This window comes from Opisthorchis viverrini (genome assembly GCF_000715545.1).
Source record: "Opisthorchis viverrini unplaced genomic scaffold opera_v5_371, whole genome shotgun sequence".
Lineage (NCBI taxonomy): Eukaryota > Metazoa > Platyhelminthes > Trematoda > Opisthorchiida > Opisthorchiidae > Opisthorchis > Opisthorchis viverrini.
This window is the reverse complement of record NW_008752020.1, coordinates 405,573-417,612: the sequence shown is the minus strand read 5'-3', so window position 1 is coordinate 417,612 and position 12,040 is coordinate 405,573. Positions and strand designations below refer to the sequence as shown.

General features: G+C 47.5%; 2 protein-coding genes across 2 annotated transcripts in view; one reads left to right on the top strand and one right to left on the bottom strand.

Moving 5' to 3' along the window:
* Positions 1-12,040, bottom strand: part of T265_10398 (hypothetical protein) — a gene marked incomplete at both ends in the record, with an annotated part of 42,201 nt that overhangs the window by 12,707 nt on the left and 17,454 nt on the right. Inside the window, 7 exons of the mRNA XM_009176762.1 lie at positions 898-1,149; positions 1,812-2,108; positions 4,083-4,438; positions 4,520-4,750; positions 7,231-7,591; positions 8,263-8,520; positions 11,683-11,767. Coding sequence (XP_009175026.1) covers positions 898-1,149; positions 1,812-2,108; positions 4,083-4,438; positions 4,520-4,750; positions 7,231-7,591; positions 8,263-8,520; positions 11,683-11,767 — 1,840 coding nt within the window. The remainder of the gene's footprint in view (positions 1-897; positions 1,150-1,811; positions 2,109-4,082; positions 4,439-4,519; positions 4,751-7,230; positions 7,592-8,262; positions 8,521-11,682; positions 11,768-12,040) is intronic.
* T265_10399 (hypothetical protein) overlaps positions 9,523-12,040 on the top strand; it is a gene marked incomplete at both ends in the record, with an annotated part of 13,144 nt that continues 10,626 nt past the window's right edge. Inside the window, one exon of the mRNA XM_009176763.1 lies at positions 9,523-9,667. Coding sequence (XP_009175027.1) covers positions 9,523-9,667 — 145 coding nt within the window. The remainder of the gene's footprint in view (positions 9,668-12,040) is intronic.

The window sequence follows — 12,040 nt, the reverse complement described above, 5'->3', positions numbered from 1 at the left end:
GAGGAATGCATCCCATCCAATTTACGCAGAAACACCCAGTTCAGATCTCGGTAGGTGTAAGATAACTGCGACGGAAGTTAGTTACCGAAATCAGTGCGCAAACCTTGATGGTCTGGAACAGATTTACCATTTGTAGCGCCGTTACGGCAACACACACCTAGATCTGCACCACGAAAACATGCGAGGTGTCTTGTACAGCAGCCATGGGTTTTCAATTTCCGAACCAGCAAGGTCCTTTGAAAGGAGGTTTTCACTCGCGCGGCACATAGTTGCAAGTGCCATGGTTGTACGTGGGCTGGGATACTGTCAGGGCGCCCACATCTAGACAGGAGGACGATTAGGGTCCTCAACTTTTGGCTCAAAAACCTAAGGCAGCGGTTTTTGGCGGGAAATGCAAATGCATCACCATTTCTACGGAACAAGTCGCTACACACGTTCCACCCCCAACCTGGAGGGCCAGGGGACTGTGTTCGTCAGACCTCTAGTCATTGAACAACCTGGTATGAGAGATTCTGTGAGTGTCGCGGGGGCACTCCCCAGTATAGCTCAATGGATAGCTGAGTGCGCCAACCGTCGCATCACGGTAAGGCCCGCGTAGTGCGAGCCTATGACCGATGTCTCGACTGCTCCTCTCAGTTGTTGGGCAACTTGGCAGTATCTCAGCCCGCATGCTCCCTTCGGGTGGCATGGTAGCTGGATGTTAAAGCCGAATTATTGATGAACACCAATAGGTGCAACAATGAGGACCGTTCATTCAGAACAAACTGGAGGGAGAGAGCAACAAGAACAGAAACTAAAAAAGGCCGGTTCCTAAAAAAATCAGAACACCAGCGATAGGCATCCAGTGTGCGGGCAAAATTTTGCCCGTTAAACACATAGAAACGATCCGACGCTTACCGGTTTTGTTTGTCCCAGACGGTGCGCTCGATCCATAGCTTGCTGATCAACCGTTGGATTCCAGTCGGAGTCATAGAAAATCACGGTGTCCGCTGCGGTCAGATTTATCCCCAGTCCGCCCGCACGTGTTGATAGTAGAAAGACGAACCAGCGCGAACTGGACTGCCATTGGGCTACCATGTCACGGCGATCGCACAGACGCGATGAACCGTCCAGTCGGAGATAGGCATGTTTTCGATAGATCATAAAGTCCTGTGTACGTGGTAAAACAGCGGAAGCAAATGAACAATAGCCGGTGGATCAACAGTGATGCACTCTTGGAAACTCCCATTCAGCAAAATCTACATAAGGAATGAGTGGGTGCACACAGTTGCCGAAGCATTGCGAGTCTTCAACCAGCTGATGTTTCCACAACGGCGAATTATGCAACCGATTATGATTACGAATGAACAGAAGTGCAAAAACATAAAGAAATTAGGTTGTGACTAGGAATGAAGTAACTCGCTCTGTACGGACCATGAAGTGGACAGGTCCTAAGTGGATACAGGAAGATACACAATGCTTACTGTCCAGAGGCCAGCCGTCCCTAATAACCGAACATCACATCATTTGGACGGATGTATCACGTGCACGAAACGGACCAAACGAAGGTATGCTCTGATTGGTTAGAATGCCAGCCAATCCGAGTCGAACATCTTTGACTTGACACTTCCCCCTCCCCTCACGGAGATTCTAGCACGACCTTGTGGAACACTCCGTGACTACCCTATAAATACAGTTGTAGTAATTTTCCTTTGTCTCCATAGAGGACAGTATAGATTTACTGTGCCTTTTGATATACCATAGTGGGCGGAGCAGGAAGCCAAGGGACCGATACAGAGTTGCACTACCGCTCACCAAGTCACAACACTTACCTCCAGTATGTCAATCATTCTTGTCATCTGAGAATAGATTAGTACACGGTGACCTTCTGGCTTCAACCGATTCAACAGTGCATCCAAGGTAACCAGCTTGCCCGAATCCGAGACTCTCGTGGCCACGGGTACGGGTTTGACGGTTAGGGGGAACATTCTCTGGCAGGAGATGAAAAAATCAGGAACCGTGAATGTGTTGGAAACTGATTGCCGAACTCTTTGCGGGAAGGACAGCCGAGTTTCACGTTCGCAGAACCAGGGTACTCGAACGTGAAGATGCGTGGGTTGAAGAACCACCTATGCGGAAAATAGAGAAAAAACTGTCACACTAACGACCAAGGACGAACTGTTCATAAGTTACCGGTCTCTAGACATGACACAGCTAATAAGCCCCGACCGCCCAAGAGGAAAACCGCGACAGTGAGCGCAATGCTAACCTCACAGACATAGCCCCTCCTTCTCAAGGTTATGCAGAAAAACAGGCCGGTTCCAGAAACGGCTGTTCGACTCATAAATATATAAAACACCACAATGGAGATCCTTATCTGCAAACTATCCTGCTCAGTAAATTTTACGTTAAATGGCCCATCAAAAATGCTGGCACTATACTATTTCGAAACAACTGAATGCTCCGCATAACCTATTATCCATAGTTCAGCCTAGTCTCAGTGGGCCAATAAGAATATCTTTGTAAAGGAAACTACTCACAAGGTTGCTGAAAACTCCTCGACAACCCACGACCGGTTTCGCCCTCCTTGGAGCTCATCGACGAGAGATTCCGTTGAGTCTCTCGTGAGAACCAAATTGATTTGCAAATGAGTGTATTCCTCGAAAACAGTGCAATTTGTGTTCAAGTAGATCATAAAGTTGACGGAAACTCGGGGACTGCCGAAACCGGTCGTGGGTTGTCGAAGAGTTTTCAGCAACCTTGTGAGTAGTTTCTTTTATGAAAATATACTCCGATATCTCCAATATCGTGCCAACATGAGGCGGTCTGTGTGCAGCACTTTCAGTTGTAGACTATCATAAACGACAGATTCAGTTGAATCTCCGGTGAGAACCAAATTAATTTGCAAATTAGTGTATTTCTCGAAAATTACTTTGTAAGTTTACTACTTATAAGCCATGTTCCAAGGGCACGCTGATTCCAGCTGCTACAGTCTCGGTTACTAGGAAGTCGGAAAACGCTGAAGATAGCCTAGCACCGGAGACGGTGGCATGATCGGTTAGTTTGGAAAACTGAGCAGCTATGCACCGAAAGCGATGGCTTTGATCCATGAACGTGACAACCAGTGTTGAATCGAGTCCCTGAGTACACCCCCAGGTAGGCGGCAGCTGTAGACCGCCTCACTTTATTTCGTACTTCGTTGCAACAGACTGTCCACCTCTCGGTCGCTATCACAGGGCTTGGTAAAAAGAGCCCTTCGAGGCAAACGGTCCTCTGGCGTACGAAGTACATGCCTATAGAGCACCTCCATGGCCGGAGAATTCATTTCTCCTAGAACTATCAGACGTACCTCAATATTGCTTATCCAATGTTCCCACCAGACTCGATGGCGTACTTATGTCCATTGCACTCAGATGCCACGTTGCTGATCCATAAAGCAGTATGGGTGGCACCGTTGCAGGGGTGAATGAAAATTTAATAAGCATGTTACGTGTAACTTCCCTGGGAAAAGATAAACCGGTGTCATTGCATACTCCACCAAAAGCAAGAGCTAAGTGGGCCCACATCAAGGATAAAAAGAACAATAAATTCTTCGGACAACGTTGATTTATTGAGGGATGATCCCTTCTGAATGCCTGTCGGCATCTTGCCATTCGGAGCTCGCGACACAAAAACAGGCCGTTTTGGTAGCGGTCTGATTTCGATCGAAGAAATTCGCGTAGTTTGAACTCAACCTCAGCCTTTCGAGCGCTCCCGCTTAGGCCCGTGCGTACGTCCTAGGAACAGATAACGGTTCTATTGCGAAACAAAGAGGGAAGGAGAACCCTCAAAAGGGGGTCGATCTTGCTGATCACGCGGCGGTTCAACTTATATTGCAAACTCTCAACAAAAAGAGAACAACTTTCTTGTGAAATTGTGAGAGGCAGCCTACTGTGGCGTCCTTTGAGCGCAAGAAGCAGGACGGTTCGAACGAGAACCGAGCCGTCGATAGGTGGATTTGTTAACCAATGCCCTTCAAGCAATGAGCACACCCCACCAGTTGGAGTTGGAACTCAAGACGCAAGGTGAGTTACTGTATACTTCCTTTGTAACGGATAACTTACCTTGGGGATACACATGGGTTTTAGGAAATCGGTTGCTATTGATGGTGCGGTAAAGTCCGGCTCATCTGCAGCGAAGTACGAGAAGCAACCCCATCCGGATGGCTTGTATCGAGGCACAAATAGGTGGGAGTAGGATATTAGGTACCACAAGGACAGGTAAGGTACCATCTGATCGTAGATGAATGAATGAATGCGGGAGCTGCGGTCGAAACTGGTTGGTAGCGACGTATGACCCAATGCGTTCGCCCCGGTAGTTGAGCGCCATCGTGAATCCAACCACAACGATAGGCCGCGGGTCACGACGGCAGTGGACAATTCTGATGGAGATAGATCCATGAGTCTGATGAAGGAAAAACCTTCAAAAGAAACCGACAGTAGAAAGTCAAACAAAATTAACGGTAAACGAGGCTAACGAGTTAAAAGCAACCGTCACTTACATTTATCCGGTGATTCGGTTCGTTGGTGTCCCCCTGTGCGCCGAATATCGCTGCCAGCGGGACCAAGATCTGGCTCTAAATCATCATGGTGCCACAAATCTTGGTGAACGTAAGCTGGATGAAAAATAGTAGACACCGTAAAATCCAGTGGATCTGAGCGTGGCTGGTCTGGGTGCAACGAGATGGACGTAGGTCCACCAGGAAGGGACCAACTCAGGTTTGGGATGAGGCCTAAATGAGTTATAAAGGGGTAAGAAAAGGCTTTTGAACAACTAGTGCGATGCACCGTCCGTAAATTTTACCATGAGACAGACCGTACAATGTCATACTGAAACGTCGGGGCGAATCAAGACTACTATTGAAAACCGAGATTTTTACTCGCTTGAGGTTGAATGGTCTCGAAATCCAGTCTGTAAACTAACGGACATGAGAAAGATATAACTGGAATTGGTCTAATTCGCAACCTTCGGGGGATTATCCTCTCTTCATGAAATGAAGGACGTTGCTGTGCACTGCATAGGACAGTTGTCCTTCTTGGGGGGTTTATATAATCATAAAACTAAAGCCTTTAGACGACAAACTAGGTTGACGTTGGTGTGGATGATACTTGAATTTGAACTTTCAGGAGACGTGAAGAGGCAGGATTCGATTTCCGAAAAAGTTTTCGGTAGATTTATTGCTGAGCAACGTTTTGCTTCTGTCACAAAAGCTTCGTCACGCCAAGTGACTAGGTTTCGAGTTTGATCGAGGTTTAAGGCGGAAGGAGAACCAATCAGCTAAGTCAAGCTAAATCTCTGTTGGGTGTCGGTCAAGGGATTTTAGTATGTTTGAGTGGTTGAACAAGTGTTGGGTCGTTGGGATACCTACTTGTGTTTTGGTCCAGGCTAGGGTCTAGTTCTTCTGGTTCGGTTCATTTGATGGTCCCTCTTGAACTTCGTTTGAACCTTCTGTCAGTCTGTGTGCGTGAGCTAGTGCTAAGAAAGTTGTGAAAGAGGGATGCTGAGACCTTTGGTTGGTTGGGGTTTTCACCCCTACCCCCCGGTTTTTTTCAAATGACCCTAATTGGATTGACAGGATTCGATTCCACGATATTTCGCTTGCCCAGATGAACGAGGTATGCCACAGTAGTTACACCGGTAAGGAACTCGTTTAACGAGCCTTAAATTTGTATCGCAATTCGCAGTCTGCAGCTTCAATTGCATCACACGTAATTGGATTAAAGATGTTGTTGACGTCACTGAGCCACACGACGCTGATACTCACTCGGTCACCGCCTTGTGCTGTGCTCCAAATTACCACATAGCCCACAGGAATACACAGAATCTACTTCGGATGTTGCTGAGATGCAGGGATTTCACGCATCCCTCGTTCCACACGTAGACCGTTGGATTCATGTTCTAAGTAAAACTTTGGTACTGTCCTGCACGGGAGTAGGTCAGCCGGTTTTTTCTCTTCAAAATGTCTACCCTTTAAAATTTTCAGGAATCCGAAGTGCTCTTAACACCACCCTATTGTGTAAGACTGCAGTGTCAAGTTAACTTACAACGGGATCAGTTGACCCTTGACTCGATCAGCTCAACGTCTTGGCAGCATCACCGGTACCGAAGTGATTTCATTTGTTGGCGTCTGTAAGTCCAAGATTTCCAATAGCACGTTAGGGTCCGGACCCCTTTAGCAATTTGAACAACGAAACAGAAGAAGGTTCGATCGTGAAAAGAAGGCTGTTCGCTCTTCAAAAAGACTGTTTTCACATCAGTTGTTTTCCCGACGCACCTCTCTGATCGATGTCAACTTCTTTAGGAGTATTTAGTGTAGCTCACCGATTTCGAGTAATGCGCCGTTTTCACTAATGCCAATGAGTCATTGTAGAGAAAAAAATCGTTCAGCTGTAGACCCTTTCGGGTGCCTAACTGCCATGCGACCAGAAGGAAGCACGAGGGCTGGGAAACTGCCAGGTTGCCCAAGCCTAGACAGCGGAAGTCGAGAGACAGAGGTCGGGTTCGAACCACAGACCTTTCGGTCAGTAAATTCGCGCTCTAACTACTTGGGCCATTTCGCCCCTTCATTGTAGAGAAAGAAGTGTGGAGTCACCAGAATCGACAGCTCTTGTTCAATGTGGCGTATCTGGTCAGTGATTGTCACTCTAGCTCACGAGTCCTTCAGATATCAACCGGCCGACGAACCTTGAACGATTAGGCAATCAGTAAATTGTTAGCCGTCTTTGAATCAAAGTTTTGTTGCACCGGAAGGACCGACAAAGGGTAGTCTGTGAACCCGGTGCTGGTCTCAAAAACTCACTATAAACTCTATCACTTTAGTGGAAAAACAAAGCCACAAGATTGTGTTGAAGGCACGGACGGGGGAATTCGTCAACAAACAAGACGTCTAAAACAACCAAGATATGATAAGAAGCAATGCAGCAATTCGTACGGATATGGCGGTAGACATGTAAAATACTACGTTAGTTTTGCAGATTGTTTGGGATGACCTGTCAGAATGACAATGAGCTGTACGCCCCAATTCGCCTTAGCTTCACACCCTGGGTTTGTGCATATCAACGTACAGGCATAACGAACGTTCTTGAGGTGAACATACCTGCTCGAGACAGATAGCAGGGCCTATGGTTACAGTGGATGACGAGGACAGCATTGAGAGAAACATGGACTAGTGTCGCTTCCTAGACACAAATCAGATCATCCCATCTGCCTTACCTTCGTCGTAGAGCAATCGTGGAAATGTCCAGGACGGTGCACCAGCATCGTGTGGACCGAAACACGAGGCGAACTCCGATTCGGATGGCTGAACGGCGCCAGTTATACAAGAGAATCGTGATTCTCGACGTTCCCACAAATCCGGATGGTTGCAAACCTTGCGCAATTGCATCACCAGATTGATTAGATGGGCCGTGGACGATGAACCCGCGCCTTCGAGTGCCGTCGAATTCGGTCCGATCTCGGCAAAACCGTTCGCACCAATCACTGTGCTGAGATCTTCCAAGCGAATTTTGTTACGAAGGCGCTCATACAGCAGTTGTTGACGTTGACTCAGTGGACAGTTGAGCGTGATTTCTGTCTATCGGTGTGTGTGTGTGTTGTGTAGAACAACAAACAGATGGCAAATTCAGAAAAACAGAACACAAAACAGGTACCATAAGCGAGGACTCATTTGAGTGTTTCATTAACGACAACAACCTATTTTTCATCACACAAGTAAATCTTGATCATTGAGGGGTGAGTAGTCTACTGAGGCCTAGTGAGTAGCAGAGAACAAGTCAAGATGAAACAGAGGTGTCTTCCTTGTGTTTTAACACCGGAAATGGCAGTCAAGCTGGCTAAAGAGGTCTGACACAAAAGTAAAGCTCCAGAATGATTTCATGTGACTTGAGAACTCCGCGCTCAACTGCAGCTGTATCCTCATCTGTGGTCATTTCGCAAACAGAAGTGTCAATACATATCAGGGCTGCTTTAGGCATGCTTGATGAGACAGTTGCCCACAGCAAGACGCAGGAAATGAACAGAACCGGCAACGATTATAATCTTGAGAATTGGCTTTTTTTAGTCAACCTGGTCTGAAAACAACTGTGAAACTGTCTCACTTTACAGCGACAACGCGCACTTCACAGATGTCAAGGGGGATGCCAAACGGCACTTTTTCGGGAGTGTAAACACTCATCACACACGGTACACAGGACTGAGTAGCAGTGTGATTTTGTGCCACGTATTAAACTAACTGAACGCACTCACCTTGGTGGATATTTCATGCTCCACCTCAGCCTTCGTGCGTCGGAGCATGAAGGGTTTTAAGATCAAATGCAATCGCGAGAGCTGATTCTCCGTGAAGCGAGATGTGGCCAAAGACATGGTGCTGCTAGCGCCTCCGCTGCCGTTGCCGCCGGCACTCGTCGCGGTCACTTGAGACTCGATGTCGCGAGAGAACCAATTGGCAAATTCATCATGTGAATCGAATAGAGTGGGCATGATGAAGTGCAACAAGGCCCAGAGCTGGAAATCGGGTAGATAACATGAAAGAAGGGTCAGACACGTAGCATGTGACAGCGATATTCGCCCAGCAAGCTATTAGATCAACCTGGATTCTCTGATTCCACTGCCCGCATCAAGGCTACAGTGGCAAGTGGTGGTTTCAGTGCGTGGTTGGTGCCGTTGGATTCTACGCGGCGTTCTTACAACCACATTATCAATGTGCAGAAACTCCCAAGCAGCGACATGAAATAGGTCCACTATAATCAGCAGCGGCAGCAACGTCAGTGTTGACGCTGATGCCTAACTGCTGTACAAACATAAACTTCAATTAATATTTCTTGGGGTGAGAACAGCAGGACCGCTTGCTGGCCTATGGAAACTAATATGTGCCTAGAAACGCCCCGGCGCTGACTCAGTGAGTCTGGAAAGAAACTAACAGCACGAACGTCAGAGGCAGCGTCAATTAGTCGCCATTTATTGCAATGTCTCCAGTCCAGTACAGAGAGGGAGTCACGGGGACCCCTTCAGCCAAGAAAGCGGTCCGAACAGTCGAATGATCACGCAGTGGTCACATGTATGGGCGCTAGGTCACCTGGTGTCTACTGCTGAATATTCGGCCATGGACAAGAATGGACAAATCCATCACGGTATCGGAATGTAGAAAGCCAAGAAGGTCGAACACCTTGAAGAAGTGAACCAACAGACGCGAGACGAAAAAGTAGAGTCAATGCCGTCCAAGGAAGATGACGGAAAAAACGGAACGGCAGATTGGAAAACACTCTTGGAGAAAATGATTTTAACGAATCGCAACGTTTTCATTATAGACTACTCAGCAATAAGAAGACTTTCAGAACTCAACAAGAGCATTCACCTCAAACCCGTCCTTAATTATCATCATTTCTACCGCACCCACAAGATAGTCGTATCTCATCTGTAGCTTTACAGTGAAAATTGCGCGGAGCTGGAGCAGAATAAAGCGGAAACGTGCTACTGATGGGCAGGTGACTGACGAGTTTCGGGCATATGAACCTGCGTAAACTCCGTACGGTTGTGTTGCTTTCGGTTATTGAACCAATCGACGTCGTGCTGACGAAAAAGCCGGTTCAAGTTGACGAGCAAAAGTCCCAGGCAGCTGGTTTAGCTTTTAATACGTCGGCTGGCAGAATAGGTGAGTTTACTGTGACGCATCGTACTCCCAATGTGTTTTGTGCGTGTTCCTGTGAAGTGTACATTCTGCGACTACTTCACCCGTGGGGATGGACAAGTGCAACCTTCGTATTGGTTGGCAGAACATACATCCTTTATTCGGTGCTTGAAGCCATCAGGCACCCCGTTAATTCAAAGTTGGAGTCGACTGAGAAATTGCTTCACTTAATGCAACGTGTCTTTCACGAACAGTGTCTTCACTGCACGTGTTGCGTGGCAAGACAGCGTTTATTCGAGGCTACAAATGCACAGTATAATAGCTCCCCATCAAGTAATGGAACACGCAATCCAAACAGTATTGCTTGTGACATTGTTCTCAGATAACGAAGTTGAAATTCCCTTGCGTCCAACGATGTAGTTAGTTCTACGCAAGCGATTCCTCTGGTTGATTCTGCTTGAAAACCGCTGCGCGAGATGACTCAAGTTGTTAGAGAGCCTATTTGCTGACCGGAAGGTTCGTGGTTCGAACCCGACCTCCACCTCTCGACTTCCCCTTTCTAGGCTTGCGCAACCTGGCAATATCCCAGCCCTCGTGCATCCTTCGGGTGGTATGGCAGTTAGGCACCGGAAGAGTGTTAAGGCTGAAACGACGACTGTTCCGCAGTTTTCACGTTCAGCTTCAGGTCTTTTGGAACCGACACTTCTACTTCCAGTTTCTCGTACTCCAGCAGATTGTCAAGGTCAATTGCATTTGGGATGAACCTTAGCAACAAAATTGACCATATGACCAATCGGTGTCTACTGTCGGGCCATTGGCCGGAACGGTCTTGCATCCTACCTGTAGTGTATGCATCAGATAAAAGCGTTCAGCTGTAGCACCCTTCCGGTGCCTAGCTGCCATGCCACCCGAAGGAAGTATGAGGGCTGGGATACTTCGAGGTTGCCCAAGCCCAGACAGGGGAAATCGAGAGGCAGAGGGGTCGGCTTCGCACCACGGACCTTCCGGTCAGTAAATTCGCACTCTAACCAACTGCGCCATCTCGTCCCCTGACAAAGGTAACGCGCGACACATAATACGGAAAGCCGTTTGAACACATAGTGCATTCGTTCCACTCAGAAAGGAGTCTACATCGATTCCAAGTTTTCTTCAGGTTGACAATGGAACGGCATAGACACTAGTTAAAGTTCTTTTGGTCAATCCCTTTGNTTCTATGGTCAATTCCCTTTGTGTGGTTGTTTTGAAACTCATCTCATCCGATCGGGCTCCATATGCGCCCTAAAAATAACCGGTTTCATTCATTCATACATACTACACTTGTGACATTACAGACACCCTAAGACAACTATTACGGTGTCCTTCCTCTGTCTCACAATAAGGACGGTTTTAAGTGTCCGCCAAGAAACTAGCAAAACAAACCGCCCAGGTCTCACATCAGTAGATCCGATTTAATGTACAGACAAGACCGAGTCGGTGGTTGCCTCTGTGACACACTCATTTGCCCACCAACTTGGTTTTCACAGTAGATTTAACTGGATCCTAGCTGAATCTCTCTTCAACTGAATGTGCTGTAAGAGGAACACCTCATGTTTCAGTTAGTGCGCTATTCGAGATATCGCAATCGATTTTCTTGAAGGGAACTAGTCTTCGACAGCCCACGACCCGTTTCGCCCTTCCACTTCGGTATCATTAGGCAGTGCAGTCCCCGAGTTTCCATCAAGCCAGAAGGTAGAAAACGGTCGTGGGCTGCCGAACAGTTTCCAGCAACCTTGAGAGTAGCGTTCCTTCAGGAAATAGTGCCGCTCTCTGTGTACCATGCCGAGGATTGTAATGGTGTTCTCGAATGGTTCCGGACGTCGAAAAATGCAGTTTGCTCATGCATTCAGTTGGAGTCCTGATTGGAAGAGGAACGTGCCGAATAGACCAGCTATCTCGTTCGCGTCGAATCGTCTGCTAGGATGGACTCTGGGTTACGTTGCAATGAAACTAACCATTCTAAGATATCTTCTGAACAAGAATAAGCATCACGCATGACTCACCTCTTGCATGGTGTTCTGAATGGGAGTCCCGGTCAGGAGTAGGCGGTTGCGACATTTGAAAGAAAGCAGGATACGCCATCGAAGACTAGAATGAAACAACAGGTAATCGAGATGAACTTGGAAGCGGAAAACGGACATTGTCGGTCTCATTGCCATCATCACTGTTAGCTGTAATAACCGCGTACTTGTCGTACAGAGGTTGGAGCTGCCACAGCCTCTTCCTTCGATGATTTGGGGAGGTGAGGTAGGTAGCTGCGAATTGGAGGCGGGAGCTGATAAATTAGTGCGTAAATACAGCACTGTAGGTGGACTGTTAGGTGGGGGGATTGGGAAGGGAGCTATGCACTGAAGGCAATAG